The 23,109-nt window shown below is 46.4% G+C and overlaps 1 protein-coding gene across 6 annotated transcripts in view; it reads right to left on the reverse strand.

Annotated features, from left to right (window-relative positions):
* LOC121875198 (rap guanine nucleotide exchange factor 2-like) overlaps positions 1–22,636 on the reverse strand; it is a 111,963-nt gene extending 89,327 nt beyond the window's left edge. For 4 of the 6 annotated variants that reach the window (XM_042379673.1, XM_042379665.1, XM_042379680.1 and 1 more), the window contains exons 1-2: positions 22,497–22,635; positions 13,939–14,645 (exon numbers count right to left, since the gene is read on the reverse strand). In XM_042379673.1, the coding sequence (XP_042235607.1) occupies positions 13,939–14,324 (386 nt within the window). In that variant the 5' untranslated portion in view covers positions 14,325–14,645; positions 22,497–22,635. Of the gene's footprint in view, positions 1–13,938; positions 14,646–22,496 lie in introns of all 6 variants that reach the window. The other 2 variants (XM_042379692.1, XM_042379657.1) reach the window with 2 other exon arrangements.
* Positions 22,637–23,109: the final 473 nt, after the last annotated feature.

Genomic DNA, 23,109 nt, shown 5'->3' on the forward strand with positions numbered 1-23,109 from the left:
TGTTGCCCATTAGAACTGGAGTCCATTACGAGTAAGTACCTATTAGGCCTGAGTCCAAATCCAAATGGTTCAATTAGCACGGGACCTATTGAGACAGGGGCCCATTCGACCAGTCCCCCCACACCGCCCACTGGACAGGACCCGTCACAACTGACACCATGTCCACGTCGATTTTATTTGCTGGTGCGGCGATTATGTTGAGGGGGCCTCGTGTAACCTGACCAATGGCGGGCGATAACAAGGAGTGGCGGTGTAGGGAGGGGGAAGGGTTGTTGAAAGGTTGCAATGGTGGGAGGGGGAAAGGTTGATGGCAGGCAGAAGTGGAAGGAGGTGGAAAGAGTTGGTGGAGGACAGTAGTGGAGGGAGACGATGGTGGAGGATTGTGGGAGGGAAGGACATCCACGATACCAGAACTTTGATTGCATGATGTTATTTCCCTGACAAGGACACTGAGCGTCACCTCCCTTCCCTGACTCGAGGAGACTCCTATACACCAGCGTCAAAACAGCCACCACACACTCACCCATCCACCATCATTATTATTTGCCTAACGACGAAAAAATAATATTCTTGCCTCACTTTGATGAAAAATAGTGATGGATATTTCCCATTTGTAAAAGTCAGGCATGGCGATTCCGGCATTTTTCAGCGTCATCAATGGCAATGATGGCAAGGGCCGGGGAGCGCCGTGCCTCGCAGTTCATTTTCAGCATGGCAGAGCATTTTGTCTCGCCCTCCCGTGTCTCTATTGTACTGCTTACCTTTATGTTGTCGATGACAAGTGAAAACTATATATATATATATATATATATATATATATATATATATATATATATATATATATATATATATATATATATATATATATATATATATATATATATATATGTATGTGTGTGTGTGTGTGTGTGTGTGGAGGGATTGGGGTGCAGTTGTGGCCGGCGGAACCCCACACCACACACAAAGACTCTCACCAGCTCAGAACATTACCAATCCAAGAAAAGTGTTTTAGCAATAATGAAGGAATTCTCACAACCATTACTTCTGTAGGCTGTCCATGCCCCCCCCCCCCGGGTCATACTGCTCAACACCCTTGGACGGTCTGGGATGCGGAGTGTGTACGGGAGAAGCCCAGCAGGAGACACAGTAGCGACTAAAATCATTATGTATTAATAATTCACCTTCTTTTCATTGATCTTACCCTGTGACCGTGCTGTACCCATCTGCTTACATGTATAGTAACTCCTGTGTGGTGTGTGATTAACAACTCTCTAACTTGTACAATAATTCAGTGATATTTTTGTACAAATGGAGGAGAAAGCTCTTCATCAGCGCCTTCTTAAAGCCTCCTCGTCACCCGTACAGCCTTTTTATAACCATAAAAACCTTATTAAGAGCAATGCCATAATCCGACCCCCCCCCTACCCAGGGCCAGAAGTTGAGTCAACGGTGCGGGCGTCACGTGAAGGCCCCTTCCCTCCTTACCCCTGATTCACGCCAGATACTCACTTAAACAGTCAAGATTTTTAAAATTGTTGATGGACTAGTGTAACGCCATTATAGGCCTTAATAGTTTAACCGCAGTAATAATAATATAATATCAACGGCTCACCCTTATCCACTTTCTAACCTACCCTAGGCCGCCCTGCCGGACACTAGAGCCACAGTAGTTCCTTTACCACCCCCTCCCCCCTACTCGGTGTGACCCTCCCTTTCTGAACATCTTGATGATCCGCCTCTTTATTCCCACCACTCACCATTTCATTAAGGTTTTCACTCAGGTTCCGTTCCCCTGGGTGACGGCTGAGGTCACGACAACATTTTGGTTACTATCATGCAAAACGAACCATTACACAAGATTGTCAAACTTCCAGAAATTTACACCACATCTTTGGTGGTACTCCCACCGATTACATACTAGCTAGAGTGATGGGTCGCCCATTAACATGATCCGAGGGACATCCCGTTCGATAGCTAACACTTTACCATCTTGGATTGCGAGTTCAAAATCGATGAGGACCATCCACGGAGGCCAACTCATCCCCACGACAAATTCTCAGCAAATCCGTTACGACGTTTCAATTCATCACCTGGACAAAGATTTCCCAATTTCGACCAAGGCGACCATCTTCGATTACAGCTTGAGCCCAAAATCAACAAGAAGCGTCTACAGTATATGTATCAACCATTGTACAGTACCTGCAACACCTCAACGATATCGGTTCCAGATTTACAAAGTTATTGTCCTGAAAGGTAACAGAGAAGAAAACCCGGCATCTGACATTTATATTCCGGGTATGCATATATCAAATTAACGTCAACAATAAGACCTCTCACTGGCAACCCGAGTCTACGCCTGGTATGAGAACACGAGAAGGTTACAAGTTGTTCACCGTATAAGATGCAACAAAATTCTCAAGTCTTCCACTTAACTGATAAGAACAAAAACAATGTGTGTATATCATCTGTCAAGAACCCTCCCCCTCCCCCCCCTGCTACCTGCTCCTCCCCTGCAACCTGCTCCCCCACTACTACCTGCCTCCCCCACTACTACCTGCCCATCCCCTGCTACCTGCCCACCCACTCTGCTACTTACCCCCACCACCCTTACTATATCCTCCAGTGTTACCCACCACTCACACTGCCCATCCTCCAGTGCCGCCCACTACCCTCACTACTCATTCTCCACTACCCACCAAGTTACTCCATCACCCCACCACCACTCCTTCATCCCTTCACCCCATCGACACTCCCTCAACTCACCACCACAACCCAAACCCCACCATCACTCAACCACTACTCCCTCAATCTACCACCACCCAATCAACCCGCCACCCTCCCTCACCCCACCGGCCACCACCCGGTGCCGTGAGTGAAGTGTCAAGAAAAGTTACGCGAAGAGTTCCACCAATCCCAAGCAAGCCATCAAAGGTGCCACCACCCATATCTGTCTCCATTACCCCCAACAACCAGTGACCCCCAACAAAAAGTGTCAACGACCCCCAACAATCTGTGCCCACGACCCCCAACAACCAGTGTCCATGACTCCTAACAACCCGTGTCCACGACCCCCTAGCAATTCGTGCCAATGACCCCAACCACAAGTGTTCACGACCCCCAACAACCCGTGCTCACGACCCCTAACAACCAGTGCCCACGAGACCCCCAAATCCAAGCGTCACGACTCCTAACAACCAGTGCTCACGACCCCGAACCACAAGTGCTCACACTCAACAACCAGTGCCCACGACTCCTAACAACAACCAGGCAGCCCAAGACCACCAACAACCAGTGTCCACGACCTCAACTCGGCTACATGACTCTCCGGCGACCTGCCACTTTGACATCGACCCTCCTCCCCTTGCTCCCCACTTGAAGGGAACAACGATTTGTAAAAATATGCATGCTCACACATCACCATAGCTCCATGATGAAGCCTGATCGAATCGTCTCGTTATAAACCAAAACCCAACGCAGCTGTTTCAGCACACGGACACTGTTTACTGGCACTGCTTATGATACCCCCCCTACACACACACGTCCATCCAGGAAAACTTAAACACGAGGTTCCTGGGTCTTGACACGGCCTTCCCCTGCACGCCCCCGCCCATCAAAATCCTTGCTGCACACTCATTTGGCGGAGCCAGAGCAAACATTTTTTGTGGGTGCCAGGGACTGCGCTTGGCTACCGCCATAACGCACCAGAGAAGGATAGCATAAAAGCCACAACTCCTCAATAACCTCCACTATGGAAACGATAACAAGGACCTACCACCAGACAGGTCTAACCCTCTAGCGTCCTGACGAACAAAAACCATCTCTGGGACCCACTTGTGAAAGGTCTAAACTTCCCCTGAAGCGGAGGCTGGTTGCATGGCGGTCTGACATGGAGGGCCCGCCGTCACCCTCCGTATTTTATCCAATAGACGAACGGCTGGGAATCAGAATGAAAGTTCAGCGTGTACTAAGTGGAGCCTTTCGAAGAACATGGGGAAGTGGTAGTGTGTGGCGCGTGTGTGGAGGTGAGTGTGTGGAGGGCGTGTGGAGACAAGTACGTGGGGCGTGTGGAGGCGAGTGTGTGGGGCGTGTGGAGGCGAGTGTGTGGGGTGAGTCAATACGAGTAATCTTTACCCACAGGAGCAACTCCACGACCGTCATACACCCAGGGTCGTGTGTACCTGGCCATGATTCGTCAGGTACCTCACGTGACAGGTCCTCCCCGCAGCTAACCTCTACCACTCAGGTCTTGACTCTATCAACACAGTAAGTAAGAACACAAATACACCCGACATTGAAATCTGTCTTCTGTTGCCGTAAAAAATTTGCTATTCACCAAGAAAAAAATATATTAAAATAAAGTTGGAAGACTAACGGCATATGAAAAAAATACGCTATTTCATCTCCGTGGCAATTTCCTGATTAAACAATCTGTACGGGAAGGGCGGGCGAGCAAACAGATCCTGGAATGAGGTTGAGCCAACTTCCAGCGGCCAATATCAACGCTGATCCTCTGGGGCTCAAAACCTCACCTCCACTCATACAGTTTTTCCCCGACCAATTCTGCCTGCATGAAATTCTTAATCTAAAGTCACAAGTCGCAGAAAAAAGGGGGATGAATTCGGCCGCAAATTGTGAAATATTGGGAGGGAAAAATACGTTTTTGTTTGTGGAGGTACTTACAGTAAACCCGGGAAGCTCAGTAAGAGACGCTTAGCAACATGGTGCAAAAACGGACGAACACACACACATAATGGCTGCCCCTCGTGTAACGAGGATGGCCGGCTCAAGGGCCACCTAGGCGTGAATTTGTTTAAGGTGTAGAAGCTGTCGCCAACACAACAACCACACCCTGAGTTAACAAGTTGCATGACCCAGTGTCAAGGAATAGTCCGAGAAGACCGGACAACTCGCCAACTGCACTGGCTAACCATTACCCCGGAATACGATCCGCAAATCGATTAACATCCTGGTTTCCAATTACTACTGGGTAGACAGAGGCAAATGGCGTAAAGAAACTTGCCCATGGTTTCACCCTGCCCGGGGATCGAACCCGAGTCCACTCGTTTGCGAGGCGAACATGCTGACCACACACACACACACAACTCGTTACTAACACACATAAGATCCAACGTTTAGGTAAAAAATTATTAGCGATTATATTCATTCACATCTTTGTAACAGTTGCTGATGTAAATAGAGGAACAAATTAACTGAATATCCTCACAAAATGAAAATATGTAAGAGTTAAAAGTAAAATGAAAAAAAATATAAATAATAGGTTGATAAAACAAGAGCAAGCATAACACTAGACATGTTCTCCCTGGTCGTGTTCCATCAGATAACTCGCAACATGGCGTCACACACGTGTCCGTCACGCCAGTGTGCACGTTCCGTTGTCCTGACGACAGATATACATATATGAATAACAATACACAAGAAGACCTCAGCAGGTGAAGGACGGTCACATAATAAAAGCCATCTGTGTGTACCGCAACACACGGTGCACGAGGCCCCCAGCTGTTCAACTACTTCTGAAATGAGAAAATTACCTAACCAGTTAAGAGCAAACCCAACTGAGGGTTAACTTACAACTTACTCTCTCTGTGACCTTGACCCTTGACCTTTTAGCCTTACTCACAGGTATATAAACTCCAAGTAAGATTATTATACCTCTTGCCGTTTCCGAGTTATGTTGTGGATATTCTTATGTATACAGTGAAGATTACAATATAAAGCCGGCACTGACCGCCCTACCCCGTCGGCGGCAGAGGTAAGTAACCCAAATATAAAACTTCTCATTAAAACATACATAAGATGGAAACATAAAATACACTAGCGTCTGTAAAATCTTCATTCTCAAGTTTTACAAGAAATCTCGGAAGAGCCAGACGAATTCTCATGGAAGAATCTCTATGTAATCCCCAACACATGCTTTACCCCCCACTTGACTGCCTGCTGCCTCCGACTCTAAATGTTCCCGATATAAACCACGGAGAGCAAGAAGTGGACACGCTCCCCCATCCGCAGAGATGATAACCCCGTATCAGGCAGCGGAACTTGGACCTTAACGTGGTTATGGGATCCTCTCCGTGTAGTGGTCAGTGTGAGGCGTATGATCTTTTAGTGGCGACTCAGCGTTCAGAGGCATAACGGCCAGTGTGGCTCACCTGTGACTCTTACACGAGAACTGACGATGAGCGAGGAGGAGGATGGCAGTGAGGGGTAATGCACACACTGATATAGCCAGATGGAGGTAATGGGTAGAGGGGCAGCCAGGGAAGCACCCACCTACCAGAAGGCTGCCTGGGGGGATAAGACAGCAACGACGCTGGCACGAAGCTTTGCCAGCTGAATGTGAAGATATGTAGGAGAAGAACAGCTTTTTGTGGATATTCTCAAGAGTCTGGAAAGTGGTAATATTTCGCAGGGAGATCATTTTGAAGATAACTGGCATGAGATATTGTAAGGAGGAAACATTATAAAATCTTACAAGGGGAATCCCGGCCTTAGATACACGAGAATAACACACTGCCGGGAGTTTTGAAGTACCCCTTGAGTACAATGATTTAACCCCGTTAGTACAATGATTTAAGCCCTTCGATGTCTTCGCCCTCTGAACACGATAGATTATTCCCTTGAGTACGATTATACTGAACTTATGGGGTAAATCATCTTAATCACGCGATAACAACCTCTTACCACTGACAGACATATATTGGCACAGTCCCTCTACCCTTCCTACCTTACTGTCATATGTTAAGATTCTTGCATGTCTTTTATAGAAATGTTTTCTTTAACATCTATGAATAAATAAACAAATAAAATACAAACCTGTACATGCTTTACAGGAATAGTGACAGAAGGTCAGTGTGGCAGAGCTCACACAAGCTACAACGTCTGCGTCCCGGAGTCAAGTTCCATTTCTTGGTTATTATGCCAGGTGAGTCAACACCACAATGGGAATGTTTGATGTTTCAATAACCACTGCAGGCTCCCGTGCCCCATGTTTACCGTGTTCTCCAGGTCCGGCCGTCGACTGTGGTGGTGGTGGTTGGGGGAGGGGGAGACACTGTCGTTGCTGAGAGCATTGCCGTAATACTTGGTTTAGTACTATACACTGGAGATCCTTCACTGAGTCCGGGTGGGATAATCGGTTTCGTGCACGAAAAGTCAGTTTTGTACAGCACGTTCCTAGAAGAATATGAGATACAAACGCCAAAGAAATAAATCATTAAGTTTTTGGTATTACCACAGCTGCAAACGAGTGCTATCTATTGACGTCACGACTCTCACACAACTTTGAAGGAAGCTTAACGAAGTATGATGACAATACTACAGCGGCGTGGAGCCAAGAACACTAACGTTCCTACGGTGTAGTATTTTACCTCTTGTTTTACAACTCTCCTTGAAACTAAAGTCCCGACGGAGTAGATTGTTTACAAAATTATCCAACTCCTAAATCGCCCTGTCATCCTCCTTTGTCCTGGGTCGTGGCAGGAAGGAGGTAGAGTTACACGGCTCTGCGTCTTGCGGTGTGTACCCAACATCTCTCTGGATCTGTAAACTTACTCCTCTTTCTAACCTTTAAACTTGGTGGCCGGTAATACTATTTTGCTGGGGTGTTCTGGCAACAAGACGAGGCGTCGGGGAGTACCTGGGTTAAATGATCACTTGGGAGTTTTACTTTTCACCGTTGTTGTAGTCCAGTTCTAGGTTGGTAAGAGTCATGCTTTAACACACATGATTATATCCCAATTTTCAGAATGTTTAAGTTTGTTAACATGTCTGCACTTAGTTCAAGAGTTAACATTTATAAACTCTGTCAAAATACGCTTATTGAGATCAGTGAAGGTAAAAAAAGATGTGGGTGATCTTGAGTCGCATAGTACGGTAATATATAACACAAACAGATCAGCGAGAGAGTTGGATTCTTCTTCAGTTTCCATTTAACGGTGAAGCAGATATAAGAGCTTGGCATCAACACAATGATTCCTATACAAAGAAAACAACCACACACTTTTTTCTGGCCTCCCTAAATTGCGGCAATCTGTACTTTAAGAGGCAGGCATCTGGACATCGTAATGTTCACCCATTTTCATTCCGCCAACAGTGACCCATCTCACTCTGTAGGTCCGCTTTACTGGCATCTTACAAATAAAACCTTTACAACACAACTACTTTATCTGAAACCAAACTATGCTTAGTCCCCTCCAACACGATTGCTAATACAACGCCACAAAAATTGAAAAATAACTTAGGTTTTATGGCCGAGAAGGACATTAGATGCCAAAGAGAATTTATTTTCCTTTCCTACATTGATTTCAGTCGCTGTCGAGTTTACAAATCCCCACACCAATGGCCCTGACACAATCCTGGCCCCATCCTGGAATGTTTCATGGTCGTCTCAGCTGGAGTTTATAGCTTAGCGAGTGACTGATAACTCGTAAGTCGCCGCCATCACCCCAGGACGCCCTTCTCTACTTTACTCTCAACATCTTAACCTCCCGACACACAGTGGTACACGAGGCTCCTGACAGATCCACGCTGGTTGATGATTTAAAAAATATATCTATCTTTTCTAGCCGCACTTTACCTATTTTCACTTGGCCTTATTTACCCGTGACAACTGCGGCATTAATAAGAATACCAATAACACCCTAATATATACCAGAGAGTCCCTTATACTAGAGATACCCTCATACCAGAGAGTCCCTTATACAAGAGATACCCTCATACCAGCGAGTCCCTTATACTAGAGATACCCTCATACCAGTGAGTTCCTTATACTAGAGATACCCTCATACTCAAAGGGAGGAGTACTAGACACTTACATACCAGAGAGAGTCCCTTATACAAGAGTACCCTCATACCAGAGAGTCCCCTTATACTAGAGATACCCCTCTATACCAGCGAGTCCCTTATACTAGAGATACCCTCATACCAGCGAGTCCCTTATACTAGAGATACCCTCATACCAGAGAGTCCCTTATACTAGAGATACCCTCATACCAGCGAGTCCCTTATACTAGAGATACCCTCATAACAGTGAGTTCCTTATACTAGAGATACCCTCATACCAGAGAGTCCCTTATACAAGAGATACCCTCATACCAGCGAGTCCCTTATACTAGAGATACCCTCATACCAGAGAGTCCCTTATACTAGAGATACCCTCATAACAGCGAGTCCCTTATACTAGAGATACCCTCATACCAGAGAGTCCCTTATACTAGAGATACCCTCATACCAGCGAGTCCCTTATACTAGAGATACCCTCATACCAGCGAGTCCCTTATACTAGAGATACCCACATACCAGTGAGTTCCTTATACTAGAGATACCCTCATACCAGAGAGTCCCTTGTACTAGAGATACCCTCATACCAGTGATACCCTCATACCCAAAGGCCCGACCATCGTTATCACTCGTCAATGGCACCGTAACTTTGATCCTTTTATCTTGTGCCTCTTGTGAGAATTTTCCTCGTCCTTTTTATCGCTGTTAATCTTGGTCATAATTCTTGGAGGGACTTGACGGTGGCAACGTTGCTTCCTCCCCTCTGACCCACACACACACACACACACACACGTTATCATCAACAACTCTCTAATGGTGTTCAGTTTCCTCATCTACTTTACTCCCTCTTGCATGACCACCGCTGACTCTTTAATGCTTCAGCTGACTCTTCACTCCTTCCTACTACTGCTGCTGCTGACTCTTTATTGATTCCTACCACGGCTGCTGACTCTTTACTGCTTCCTACCACTGCTATCTCCCCCTGCCTCCCCCACACGGCTCTACTCACGGCTCTCCACATGGACGAGGTGCGACGCTTACCTGTAAAGAGAGACAGAAGGTATGAGTAACATCACAAGACTAATGGAGGCGTAGCGATTACAGTATATACCTGGCGTGGCCCACACCTTAATGGCCCAGACCCCGAGTGACACACACACACACACACACACACACACACACACACACACACACACACACACACACACACACACACACACACACACATGACTAGAAATCAAATCACATAAGATATCACTTCAAAAAAATATCATCACCACAGAAAATGTATACCTGTGTTAAATATAAGACCCTGCTGCTTCAACATACACGGACACATCACGTCTACCTGGCCGTGACAATAGTGTGCTTGATACATGGATTTTGGTTCTATATACGAGAGATTTAGGAGAGTACTGCACCATCTCCCTGTTGTAAATACCTCTAATAAATTTGATCAGTAAAATATTTAGATAATTGTTTTTATTATAATGAGAGAGAGAGAGAGAGAGAGAGAGAGAGAGAGAGAGAGAGAGAGAGAGAGAGAGAGAGAGAGAGAGAGAGAGAGAGAGAGAGAGAGACTATACACAACACACTGTAATCATCAAGTTTGAGTGTTTCAATTAATAACAGAGGCGTGAAGAATAACAACGAGTATGTCACCAGCTGGCTGCTTACTTCAACAGGTCGGAGGATGGGTATTAATATCCAATAAATGCCAAGGGCCACTATAACACTGTACCCACTCTCAGATGTGTCAAGCATATAGTAGCACAATGATTAATTATCCTGTTCAGTTGCGTCGTTATTGGTGAGATAGTCTGTATGTGTGTGGAGGGGGGGGGGGTGTTGCCAAGTTGGGAAGGTGTTTTTAAGTTTTCTCCGTGATACTGCTTGAGGTGAGAGAGACACTGAGATATATAAACAAGTCTCAGTCTCTCTCTCTCACACTCACGTCCCCACAACTCACTCTCATCTCAACGAGTCACAACAACGACTCAGAGCTCCGGGAGAGTTGCAATAACATCACCCGTGGATAAACATACAATCAGTCAACCAAATTAACACACCCCGTAGAGAAGACAACAATGACGTCACCACACACACATACCCAGCCACAACCACAACCACACAAGGCACCTCTCTCTCCCCCCCCTCCCCCCTCTTGGCTACGTCTTACGAAAACTAAGGTGTAAACTATCACACCTTGAACGAACACCATCCCTCCCCACATTCCCTTTTTCAATGTCAACAACAGAATACAAGACTTGGTTTGAGTTAATGGCCCGGGAGGGGGGGAAGGAGGAGGGGGTCGTGGTCAAGGGTTGGGTGTAGATTACTGTAGGTGTAGCTGCCTTATGTGTGTGTGTGTGTGTGTGTGTGTGTAAAAGAACTATAGCTCTGACAACTTTTTAGTGTAATACGTCGGAAGAGTAAGAATAAAAATGCCAGCAAATAATGTTGATTTGTATGTGGAAAGAGAGAGAGAGAGAGAGAGAGAGAGAGAGAGAGGCGTAAGCAGTAATCACCATCAGCGGCCACGAGTAATTCCCACTAATTGACACAGTAATCACCAAGATTCGCCATGATTGATAACGGACTCGGTGTAATGATAGGGATCACTGAAATACGAAATACAAAAGACACTGTAAATTGAAGTGAGTGAGTGAGTGAGTGAGTGAGTGAGTGAGTGAGTGTGTGTGAGTGAGTGTGTGAGTGTGTGTATGTGTGTGAGTGTGTGTGAGTGAGTGTGTGTGAAATAAAGGGGGTAGATGATCTCATACAACTGAGTTAATATATACAGCAGGACGTTAACTTAACAACGTGCTAAAGGCTAAACAATATTATGGTCGATAAAGAAGTAAACATTGATAGGTTAAAAATGAGGAGAGCGTTGAGTCGACACAGGTAACCAAGGTAAGTCATGGTGGGGGGGGGAGGTGCACACACATACATGTCCTTCGTCTCATGCGTAGTCGGCGATTAAACCACATGAAATCACCCTTCAGATTTCGGCTCTGAGGTGAGTGTACTGTTGCAGCAATTTATCAACAAGGGATGGCACGTTGCATCAACTGCCCACCGCGAGCAAGAGTTAAACCTGACACCTCCAACAATGCTCGCGGTGAAAGCAACCTCATCCACCACTACCATCACCATTTCTGTCTTCTATTTTCCTCTCTGTTATCTCTTGGTCTCTTAATCTTTCTTTCATCATCCCCATTCCTCTATTCCTCCTCGATTTCCCAACTCATACTCCCCCCACTCAGTATATACTGTGGGAGGCGTGGAGAGTAGAGCTCAGTTCTCCCCGGTCACCACTATCACCGCAGTATCAATGGCTTGGCTCCAGCCCACCACACAATAATAAACTGCACAATACTCCCACTAAATGATACCATGAATATAAACACGGCCTGGAGGGGAGAAGTGGGAGCAGCCTCGATATTATCCACTGCTCTTGGCGCACACTGTGACCACTCACTACATTCGCTGTAGGCAAGGAGTGTACCTTGACCTGGACTCTCGCTCAAGGAATCACTGTCTAGCATCACCTCCCCGACTCGGTTCATGTATTACTTTGACAAGAATTAATTGATGACATTTATAAGGAGAAAAATGTGTCCGTTTGTATTTTAACGTGAAAATTTTGTACTTATTCGCTTTCATAATTAATTGGTCAATAATGTTTAAGGAGTCAGCTCCTAAGTACACAAGACCGTACAGTAGGACGTTTGGTTTGGGCCAGGGTGGTTAGGTCCAAGGTCTATACAGTAGACCTTGATTAACACTTAACCTAATTTCACCTCTAACCAATCCTAACCTAACCTAACCGTGGGCCAAACCTCCGCTCACTGCAATCTCCACACTCGTTACGTGCCACGAAGACAAAATATTAATAAAATTGTTTTTCCGTAAAGAATTATTTGCGTCTGTTACCATACCAAGTGTGGAAGATGTAACAGGTGTGTGACACAAGATGGTGACTAAGAGGGTGAGAGTACGTAGATGGGGTGGGACTGGGGTACATGGTGGGGTCGGGAAGGTCCTACACTAAGTGGGAGCTGCTGGACTGTAAAAAGCTGCCTAGTTTACATCAGGAGGACTGTTGAGCGTTCGGGCCCACTCGCATAGAGACCTGAGGTAGTGCTCTGGGGGAGGTTCGGCGTCACGGGGGTGCTCACCACACTCAGTTCTGACAGTCTGCTGTCGAGTGCAGTGGATTATCTACATCACTCGTATCTTTTCCTAATCTGAGTAATCAATCATATTAATACACCTCAACGTTCCACCAGTTGATGCACATGGTGTGGCTGGCAAGGTAAGGCGGGAGCAGCTGTTGGGTCCTCACGAGGTTTCCTGTAAATAATCCGATCAAAGTGTTCACTCCGGCGACAGTGTCAGGACAAGGCGGAGTAACAAAATCCTCACAGGCTACAACATCTCTTGCATATTTATTGAGTTCTGTCAGCGACAACCTTAAGTTTCATAAACTCAAGACTGATTGTATTACATGTTTTTGCTGGAGGAGCTTGTGGAGTGTCAGTCTGTGGGGCCAGCTTCAGTATTACAACTGACATTTAACAAGTACAGTACAGTACATCACACGTAGCCAAGGAATAATATTTTAGGCAATGTTGCTGCACAACATCATTTTGTCGTTGATGGTGTCGGCTGTGACAAGTGTTCAGATTACACACTTGCCATCGTGGATATACTAGAAAACAATGTATATGTGTGTGTGTGTGTGTGTGTAGGTGTGTGTGTGTGTAGGTGTGTGTGTGTAGGTGTGTGTGTAGGTGTGTGTGTGTGTGTAGGTGTGTGTGTGTGTGTGTAGTGTGTGTGTGTGTGTGTGTGTGTGTGTGTAGGTGTGTGTGTGTGTGTGTAGGGGTGTGTGTGTGTAGGGGTGTGTGTGTGTGTGTGTTTAAGGTGGTCTGAGAAATATAAAATAATGAAAGTCGACAGTTTATGGTTACAGTACTAATCAAGAAGCAGTCATAAAGAGGTACAGTACCACTTTAAGTAAATTAATATGAAACAAGCGAGAAACAGCTTATGACTACACGGGTTACAAGACACAAAGACAAACGATTAGTGAAAGACACAGAGAGGGGCACATGCAGGAGAGGGCGGGTGGCCTACCATGACGAGAACTTCCTGGAGGAGGGGGGAGTGTCGAGGGTGGAGTCGTGGGTGGTGCGGGAGTCACTGAGGCGACGCTCACGGTGGGAGTTCCAGCGCTTGAGGATGGTGCTCACCCTGAGGGAGGGGTCAGACCCCAGAGGGGGCGTGGCAGGAGCGGCAGTCGGCGTCCCTCCTGCTGCTGGTACTGGCGCCCCTGCCCGGTCTCCCTCAGCTCCTGCCTGCGGAGACTCCGTGTGTGAGTGTTCCCTAACACTGAGGCGGCGGACCCTGGGCTGGCGGTAGGTGGCGGCCATGAGGTCGCCCTCCCCCCGCGGCGGCCGCGTCCTGAGAGCCGTACATGAATTGCGGCGCCGCAGGCGGTGACCGCCGCTGTACTTCATCATCTTGAAGACTGACCAAGGTTTTGACGACTACTCTGGCCATCTAAAACGCTTCACAGTCAGACGAATCACCAGCAGTGCCACGCCCGCAGGCTTAACTGGACGTTCTATAAGTGACACTGTGATCGTGGCCAGTCATGGTGAGGCGGCCGGCACTGCACTAACGACACAAACACGGGTGGCACTAACTGGCTACCACTGTCCTGTACACCACACATGGTCCGGCCTGCATCACAACTCTGCCCTTCTCAACCCATCATCTCACTCCATCACCAACAACCTCAACATCAATTTATTTTCTTGGAGTGCTCAGTTCATTACCTGCTAGAATAAAGTCCCAGAGATATAATAATGAATGCCAAGTAAGACTATAACCACAAGTATTTCACCATCAACATTATGTCCCTCGGTACTTCATCGGGGAAGAAAAAAGTTGACCAGGAATTCCAGGAAATAATAAGACAACAATTCTTGAACCTCTGACTCTAGGTGAGGCGCGCGCGTGAGGGAAGGTGAGGAGCGAATTCCCCCAGGGTGACACAAGGTGACTGTGAATGGTGGGTCCAGGCACGGCCGGGCCATACACCCGCTACCACCGTAAATTCACAGACACGGTCCTCCCATACCTAATGATATCAAACTAATTCTGGCACTCATCAAATAGGCAAACAACTTTTACCAATGAAGAAATAACCATATTTTAGACCAGATTAATACTGTTACAACAACTATCAAGCCATCGGCTGTTTCCGGTGGAACAACAACCTGGAGTCACGCTAGAAGGAAGGAGAGCTAGTGACCCTCTAGTCTCCCCAATGTTTATTTTGTTTACGTCACTGAGCGTCCACAAGCTTGTGCCTCCACAGCACGAGTATTGATCACGCCACCAATAACACTCATGCACACTGATGAAAAATATCACCATCAATTTCAAACTCAAACCATAACAGCATTCCAATCCCTCCTGCCCTCCACATTAATATTCTCGGACCGTCTACAACCCACCATCTCCCAGGAAGTAACATAACTCCTAAACTTGGCCAAAACGTTAAATCTGATTCGTGTTGCCTTAAACTGTTCTTCCCAGTGGCTCACCCTGGCCACGCACGTCCTCATGTGGACTACTACCACCATGTGTGAGAGGTGAGAGACGGGTATCCAGTCCTCTTTATTGCCTCTAATTGAGAACGCACAATCATAAGTCTAACACCTTGTAAACGACCAGGTCCACCGCCCCCTGGCAGGTCTCTTTTTGTTCAGTGACATTATCCATCCATTTTCTCAGGTCCTAGTGTCTCCCACCCTCAGGTTCCAGCGCCCTCCTCAGGTTCCAGTGTCTCCCTCCTCAGGTCCCAGTGTCTCCTCCTCAGGCTCACAGTGTCTCCCTCCCACTCACATTTCAGGTCCCGGTGTCTCCTCCTCAGGGCTCAGCAAGGTCTCCCTCCCTCAGGTCCCAGCGTCTCCCTCCCTCAGATCCCAGCACCCCCTCCCTTCACATTAAAAAGTCCTCGTCATCCCCCCTCTACATTCGATAGCTGTTATTACGTTTCATGTTTGAGAGCAACCTAACCTAACCTAACCTAACCTAACCTAACCTAACCTAACCTAACATCCCACTCCTGTAAGAAACACGAGACCTCTACCTGCTGCTTCAAGGGTGTCCAAGTTCTTCAATACACCTCTCACCAACACGTCAAGTTTTACGCCTTTCCCTGCACTTTCTGTTTATATTTACCGTACTGCTATGTATGTTGAGGATATACACGACAACGTTTCATATATCGAAGGGCTTATTACCAATAGGATACATGTAAGAGAGAGAGAGAGAGAGAGAGAGAGAGAGAGAGAGAGAGAGAGAGAGAGAGAGAGAGAGAGAGAGAATATCAACATCACACGGCCAAACAGTTTACGAGGAGAGGTAGATGGATCAACACATCACACGGGTCATAGTATCATTCGTCCCAAGTTGAAAATTATTGTATTAAAAACAAACTGTAAATCCCCTGGAGGGTTTTTACACCACCGCGGAAGTATGGATTATGGAAAACCGATACTGCTCAGGAGTCGACGGCTGGAAAATATGAGGGCAATCTCCATCTCCAGCATGACACCGTTTAACTCTGAATCACAATGTCGAGGAGAATGCAGCCTAAACCAGGGAGCTGCTGGACCTGGCCTCTAACAAACTGCAGTTAAACTCTCAAGTCCATGTGGTAATCTTAGTCAATCGCCCAATCAACTCAAGTTCAATCACTGGAACTTGAGTTATGATTTGGGTATTCTACTAAAGCTCGACCAAAAAGTTTCACAAGGGGAGAAAAAAGGTAAAGATACACTCGTAAATACCATAATATTATTCACCCAAGCATATTTCAACTGGTAAAATACCCTAACGCTACCTGCGCGGGGGGTTAGGTTAGGTTAGGTTAGCGTCAGGGTGTTTAATCATCATGTGGAATAAGCTGGGGTGCCTAATCTTCAAGTGATCCATACCTCGGGCTGTTTACACGGGCAGCGTCTTGAAAAACACACCCACTGGCTAAGAGGTTCCCGCGACTCTCACAACTGGCATCATAAGTAATACACAAGTCGAGGTCAATATTAGTTTGGCCAGACTTATGGCTGGAGGCTGAGGGACCAGACCACCACCACCACCGAGGACACAAAATATACAACTCCCTCCCCTTCCCTCTCAAGAAAAAACCTTCGGTACACAAGAAAACGGTGTAACCTGCGCTAAATTATACTGACTACCCAATGTGCAGCTGGGTCGACTGAGGTCACTCCAGTCAGGGGCCGCCCGCGGGACTAGAACCAGCGTTAGTTGCGTCAAGAAGACGATTACTGTACTATATTCACTCACCCACCGCGACGCACAATACCATTACCTTGCCACACATATATCATCATCCTGTTTATACCTACAATGAGTTCTGTTCCTTTACACAATACAAAGTTATGAAACCCATAACAAATGTCTCTAGTGTGACAGTTGAGCTTGCTCGTCCACCATCACCTAAGATTATGGAAGCTCTTGCCAACACGTGCACCTTCCCATATTGTGGCGCAGAAGCGTTGAGGGTAAGAGGGGTGATGGCGGGGGACAGTGAAGCGCCGTCATGGTGCCACGATACAGCCGCCACGCCCCCGCAAGTTACCCAATAAACCTAAGTTACAACAGTTAATGAAAACCACAGCCTGGGGAGGGTCCGCCCTCGAGGACTGTGGCGTAACACACACACACACACCACAAGGTTCGAAATGCAACTTGAGCGATAAGGGAGCAGTAACCATACCGCCACCCTGTACACCCCATGGGTAATTGTATTCATTTTTATCGTATCAAGGGCTCCACTGGCCAACTACCCCTCCCCCCCTCAGCTGTGCTCACCAGGCAACCAACGGGGCGAAAAATTCAGCAAGCAAACATCGTCAGGTATCAGCTTACGATCAAACTAACTCTTGCTAATGAGTCCGCCTCTAACTAACACTCTACTCGTAACTGTGATGAGAGCGTAAATGTTTGCTTTTAATCACAAGTAACTGGTTCAGCGAATTACTGATTGCTTAGTCCAAACAGGTACTCTCCCTCCAGCACACACACACACACACACACACACACACACACACACACACACACACACACACACCGCCCTCTACCAATGACACCTTGAGTACTATAACAACTAACTTGAGTACAGTCATCTAAATCAAGGGAATGAATCATTGTAGTCTAAGGGGTAAATCACTTAATTCAAGGGGTAGAGCCATCATACTCAAGAGTTATGATGTTTTATTGGGATAATTCACTGTACTCAAGGGATTAAAATAGTACTCAAGAAATTAGCTAATCTTCTCATGTACCCACGTGTTTAAACTTCAATTCCTTCCCTCCCCCATTCATCAAAGTCGTATCCCGGTTAAAAAAATATTCAGACACATCTGCTCATCCTTTCCTCTCTGGCTAATTCCTCAAGTGTATACACAAGTCTTAATTCCTTCATCAATCTCACTCGCTTCGCAGTTCCAATATATTTCACCATTACTCCAGTCATTTCCAAGAGTCACATTTACAGTGTTGTCATTCTTATATATTCAGTGTTAATTCCTATACTGTATAATACCCAACAAAGGTCAGGTGGGTCTCGTCTCCTCCTCTGCCGTCTTCACTAATGTTAAGTTCCTCCGCTTGTCTTCTACTGCTCGTGTTCACTCAAGTCTTGGTATCTCCTGCCTCAGTCATCCCCAGTACGCTTGGGTGGGGGTCACGAGGGGGTGCGCGTCATAGAGGAAGTACCAGCGTGAGTATAGTGTGTTAACATAGTGCAGCACCATTTAAAGTACTCCACTAACTGACCCATTATGCCACTTAACGTTTACACACACACACCCACCCACCCACCCACCCACCCACCCACACACGTGTATTCCTCGGTTCCTGTACTAAAAATAACAGATGACGTATAATACCCCCTTAGTATTAACTGAAGAATGAACACTACTACTGAAACTGTACGAGTGGTCAGACTACGAGTACACACAAACATGTAAACACTCACGCCTGTTGCTTACAGAACAAAAAAAAACCCCTGATCGATACTCTCAAAAAGTGTCCATAACGTAACCCGAGTGCACAAGGATCTCTAATGATAAATAAAGTACAATTCTCTATACATTAATCCAAACTTAATCAAATCCCTCAAATATAACCAAACCCGACTTACAATTAATCCCATGTGCTCAACATTTATATCAACAAAAATAATTCAATGGTGTCTTCTCTTCTCCACCTCAGTACAATCCGCATAAAGTATCGTACTAGAACCGTTTATGTTCTAGTACGATACTTAACAAAGGTCAATGTAGACTGGTTGACGATGACAGTACAGTACAGCGGCTGGCAACCTCTTCCTCCCAGCGGCGTGTCAAGTTAAGTTTGTTTGGTGGAGAATTGTGACAAGTAGACTGTGACGAGGGATTGTGGTGGGAGAAGGGAGTGTGGTGGGAGGAGGGAGTGTGGTGGGAGAAGGGGCAGTGGTGGGAGGAGGGACAGTGGTGGAGGAGGGAGTGTGGAAGGAAGAGGAACTGTGGTGATAATACAAGGAAGAGGGAGGGAGGGAGGGGCATGGTGGAGAAGGTAGCGTGGGAGGGGGGTAGGAGTGTGAGAGTTGGCACTGAAGGCCACAAATCTGGGGAGCCACAATAGGGTGGGGGCGACCACACGAGCCGCACGGAAGAGGATCAGAGAAGCTTGGGAAGAGGGCGTCACCAGGCTGCCACACGACCCTCTCACCGAGCTACTCACCCCCTCTCTCTCTCTCTCTCTCTCTTAACTCACCCCAACTCTCACTAATGAAACCTTAACCACTCGTAATAAAAGTTAACTCAACGCCATGCTAATACATTACCCTCTGTTTATTTGTTCATCATGTCACCAATTTCCGACACACACCGACCCTCCCCACTCATCATTGAACAAACTTTCCTACATTACCATCCTTGCAACCAACACTCTACAATGACTTACACACACACACACACACACACACACACACACACACACACACACACACACACACACACACACACACACACACACACACACACACACACACACACACACACACACACACACACACACACACACACACACACACACACACACACACACACACACACACACACACACACACACACACACACACACACACACACACACACACACACACACACACACACACACACACACACACACACACACACACACACACACACACACACACACACACACACACACACACACACACACACACACACACACACACACACACACACACACACACACACACACACACACACACACACACACACACACACACACACACACACACACACACACACACACACACACACACACACCTCCTTCCACTTGGTTTGGATAGTGTTCAACATCACCTTCACTAGATACGGCGGTTCAACATCATCTTCACTAGATACAGCGGTTCAACATCTACTAGATATAGCGGTTCAACATCACTCACTAAGGGCAGCGGTTCAACACACTCTCACTAGGATACAGCGGTTCAACATCACCAATGCAGATACAGCGGTTCAACATCATCACCGATATAGCGGTTCAACATCACCTTCACTATGGCAAGGTTCACATCACCTTCTTCCAGATACAGTGGTTCAACATCACCTTCACTAGATACAGCGGTTCAACATCACCTTCACTAGATACAGCGGTTCAACATCACCTTCACTAGATACAGCGGTTCAACATCACCTTCACTAGATACAGCGGTTCAACATCACCTTCACTAGATACAGCGGTTCAACATCACCTTCACTAGATACAGCGGTTCAACATCACCTTCACTAGATACAGCGGTTCAACATCACCTTCACTAGATACAGCGGTTCAACATCACCTTCACTAGATACAAGGGTTCAACATCACCTTCACTAAGCCTATAGGATTTCTGGTCCACATCTTCACTCGCCCAAAACAAAGTAATCGTACCAACAAATAGGCCTAAGCTTAAGTTGTGATCCTCGACACCATTAATAAGCCTACAAAATGTTCACCAAAATTTTATCCTAGGCCTAAATGTTTAACTATTTAATTTTCATCTTAGCTACATAAAAGTTAATTTACACCTTTGGTAATTATTTAGTGATGAAAAATCTCTTCAGTAGGTATACCGAATGTTCAATTATATCTTCATCAATAAGCCTACGTAATGTTCAACACTTTCACCAAGATTACAGAAATGTTCATCCACAAGTTGTCTACATACTGTTCAACTGCACCATCACGACTGCTACACAATGTTCACTCGAACTCGAGGGTCTTTAGTATGTTCAACTCCACCATAATTAGTCCTACAAAATGTTAATCTATACAGTAATTAGAACTACACACTCTTCATATACAAGTCAAATTAGGCCTAAGAATCACTAAACACATTTAAGGGTCATTTCTAGTGTTCAATTAACACTTTTAGGAGGCCTACTGTTTTCGAGGCTACCAGAAGCACACCGACATCAAATTCATCTTCATCTTGAGAAGGCCTACACAGTGTTCAAATGCATCAATGTTCACTTAAACAAGTCCATTTACACTTCCATTAGGCTTACAAAGTCCTTCACCCATAACTGTAAATTAAGCCTCAACAATCGTCTTGTTCTCAACATTCATAAGCACTGTTAATGATACACCGTTGTATTAACTCTTAACACTGCAATAATTAGTTAATATCACAATCGATGCAACTCACTCTTAACAGTAAAGCAGCGCACACCTACAATGGACGCATCAGGGTGTACACTGGTTGGTCGCTCATCAAAACCAACTGAGTAAAGTGGAGACGCCAGAGTCAGCGAGCTGGATGTTTCCAATACATTAAATAAAACAGAGGTCACATGTGAGAGGCTCGACACAACCCGCACCAACACACTCACCCGGCGATCATCCAGACCTGATCCAAAACCAATCTGAATGTGGAGCAGGGAAGGATAGAGGAGACAAGAGGCAGCCACAGCGCCCAACACTCGCGTGAAGCAGGAAAACTTCAGCAACAGTAACAGCGAGTAACAACATCAACGTCACCAAGTTGCACTAGAGGGTGACAGCGGCAATAACAACTCTGCTCAGGCAACAGCAGCTATAATAACAGTACAATAAAGCAGCATGAGGAGCGCTGTGCCCCACCTGCCATCTTAAAGTTGCCCATCCTACCTGCTATTCATGGTGGGCAACACAACTTCAACAGAGCCCACACCTCCCTCCCCCACAACACACCCACACCTCCCTCACAACAACAACACACAGGTGACTCAGCTGGTCCTTAGGTATGGAGCCACACACACACCTGTTTACACTGACAGGAGACGTCACCACCAAGTCAGCTTGCAAGACGGCCAGTTTGCACACACCTGTTGCAGGGCACTGTTCATCTCTGTACGTGACAGCATTTTCAGTTACACAGTTTCAATAAATATCACCATCTTTTTTTACTCACTAATGCCTGCCACAATAAATTTCTAAATTAATGAGGGTTCTACTGTCTTTATGGGCCCCGACATATGGAGGTGGTAGCCAGGTGAAATGTTTACCAATTACGCTCTCAACATTGATAATTTCCGGAACTATGGAACTATAGTCCACACCTCGTAAGAATTTCCGATTCAAAGACAGGAGTGAATACTGGGGCCTCCAGGGACACGTGCTGGAGGCGAGGGAGGCGGTAATGTGGCAGCGGTGGCGCTAAGACACGACGATCGAGGCGGCACTGTTTGGCACCCAGCGAAGACTGAGGCGCACGCGAAGAGTGCCACCCCCAACAACCAGCCAGCCCCACAACCCGCACCCGCGCACACCACCACCAGCTTACTACACACACACGCCTCTCCCTTCCCCGTATACACGCCCCCTACCTATTCATATGCCTCCCCACGCCACCAAAACACTAACGTCGCACACGCCCCCATACACAACTACCATTTCCCACGCCTAGCAACCAAACGCTTCCCTACATCTGCCCACCACTTGCACACGCTCACCCGTGTCCACACACCCCTATCCTCGATCTGATACATGACACATCCCCACCACACACTAACATACCTGGATGTTACTAGTCTACTGTAGTACCCGAGACTTCAAGAGCAAATAACAGTTCTTCAAGACCGGACCCATGAACAAATAAAACCCATGAAATTAAAAAAATCCCAGAACTACCTTGTAATGTGACTAATTCAGCCTTTAATTTTTAATATTTGG

This window comes from Homarus americanus, unplaced genomic scaffold (assembly GCF_018991925.1).
Source record: "Homarus americanus isolate GMGI-L3 unplaced genomic scaffold, GMGI_Hamer_2.0 scaffold14532, whole genome shotgun sequence".
Lineage (NCBI taxonomy): Eukaryota > Metazoa > Arthropoda > Malacostraca > Decapoda > Nephropidae > Homarus > Homarus americanus.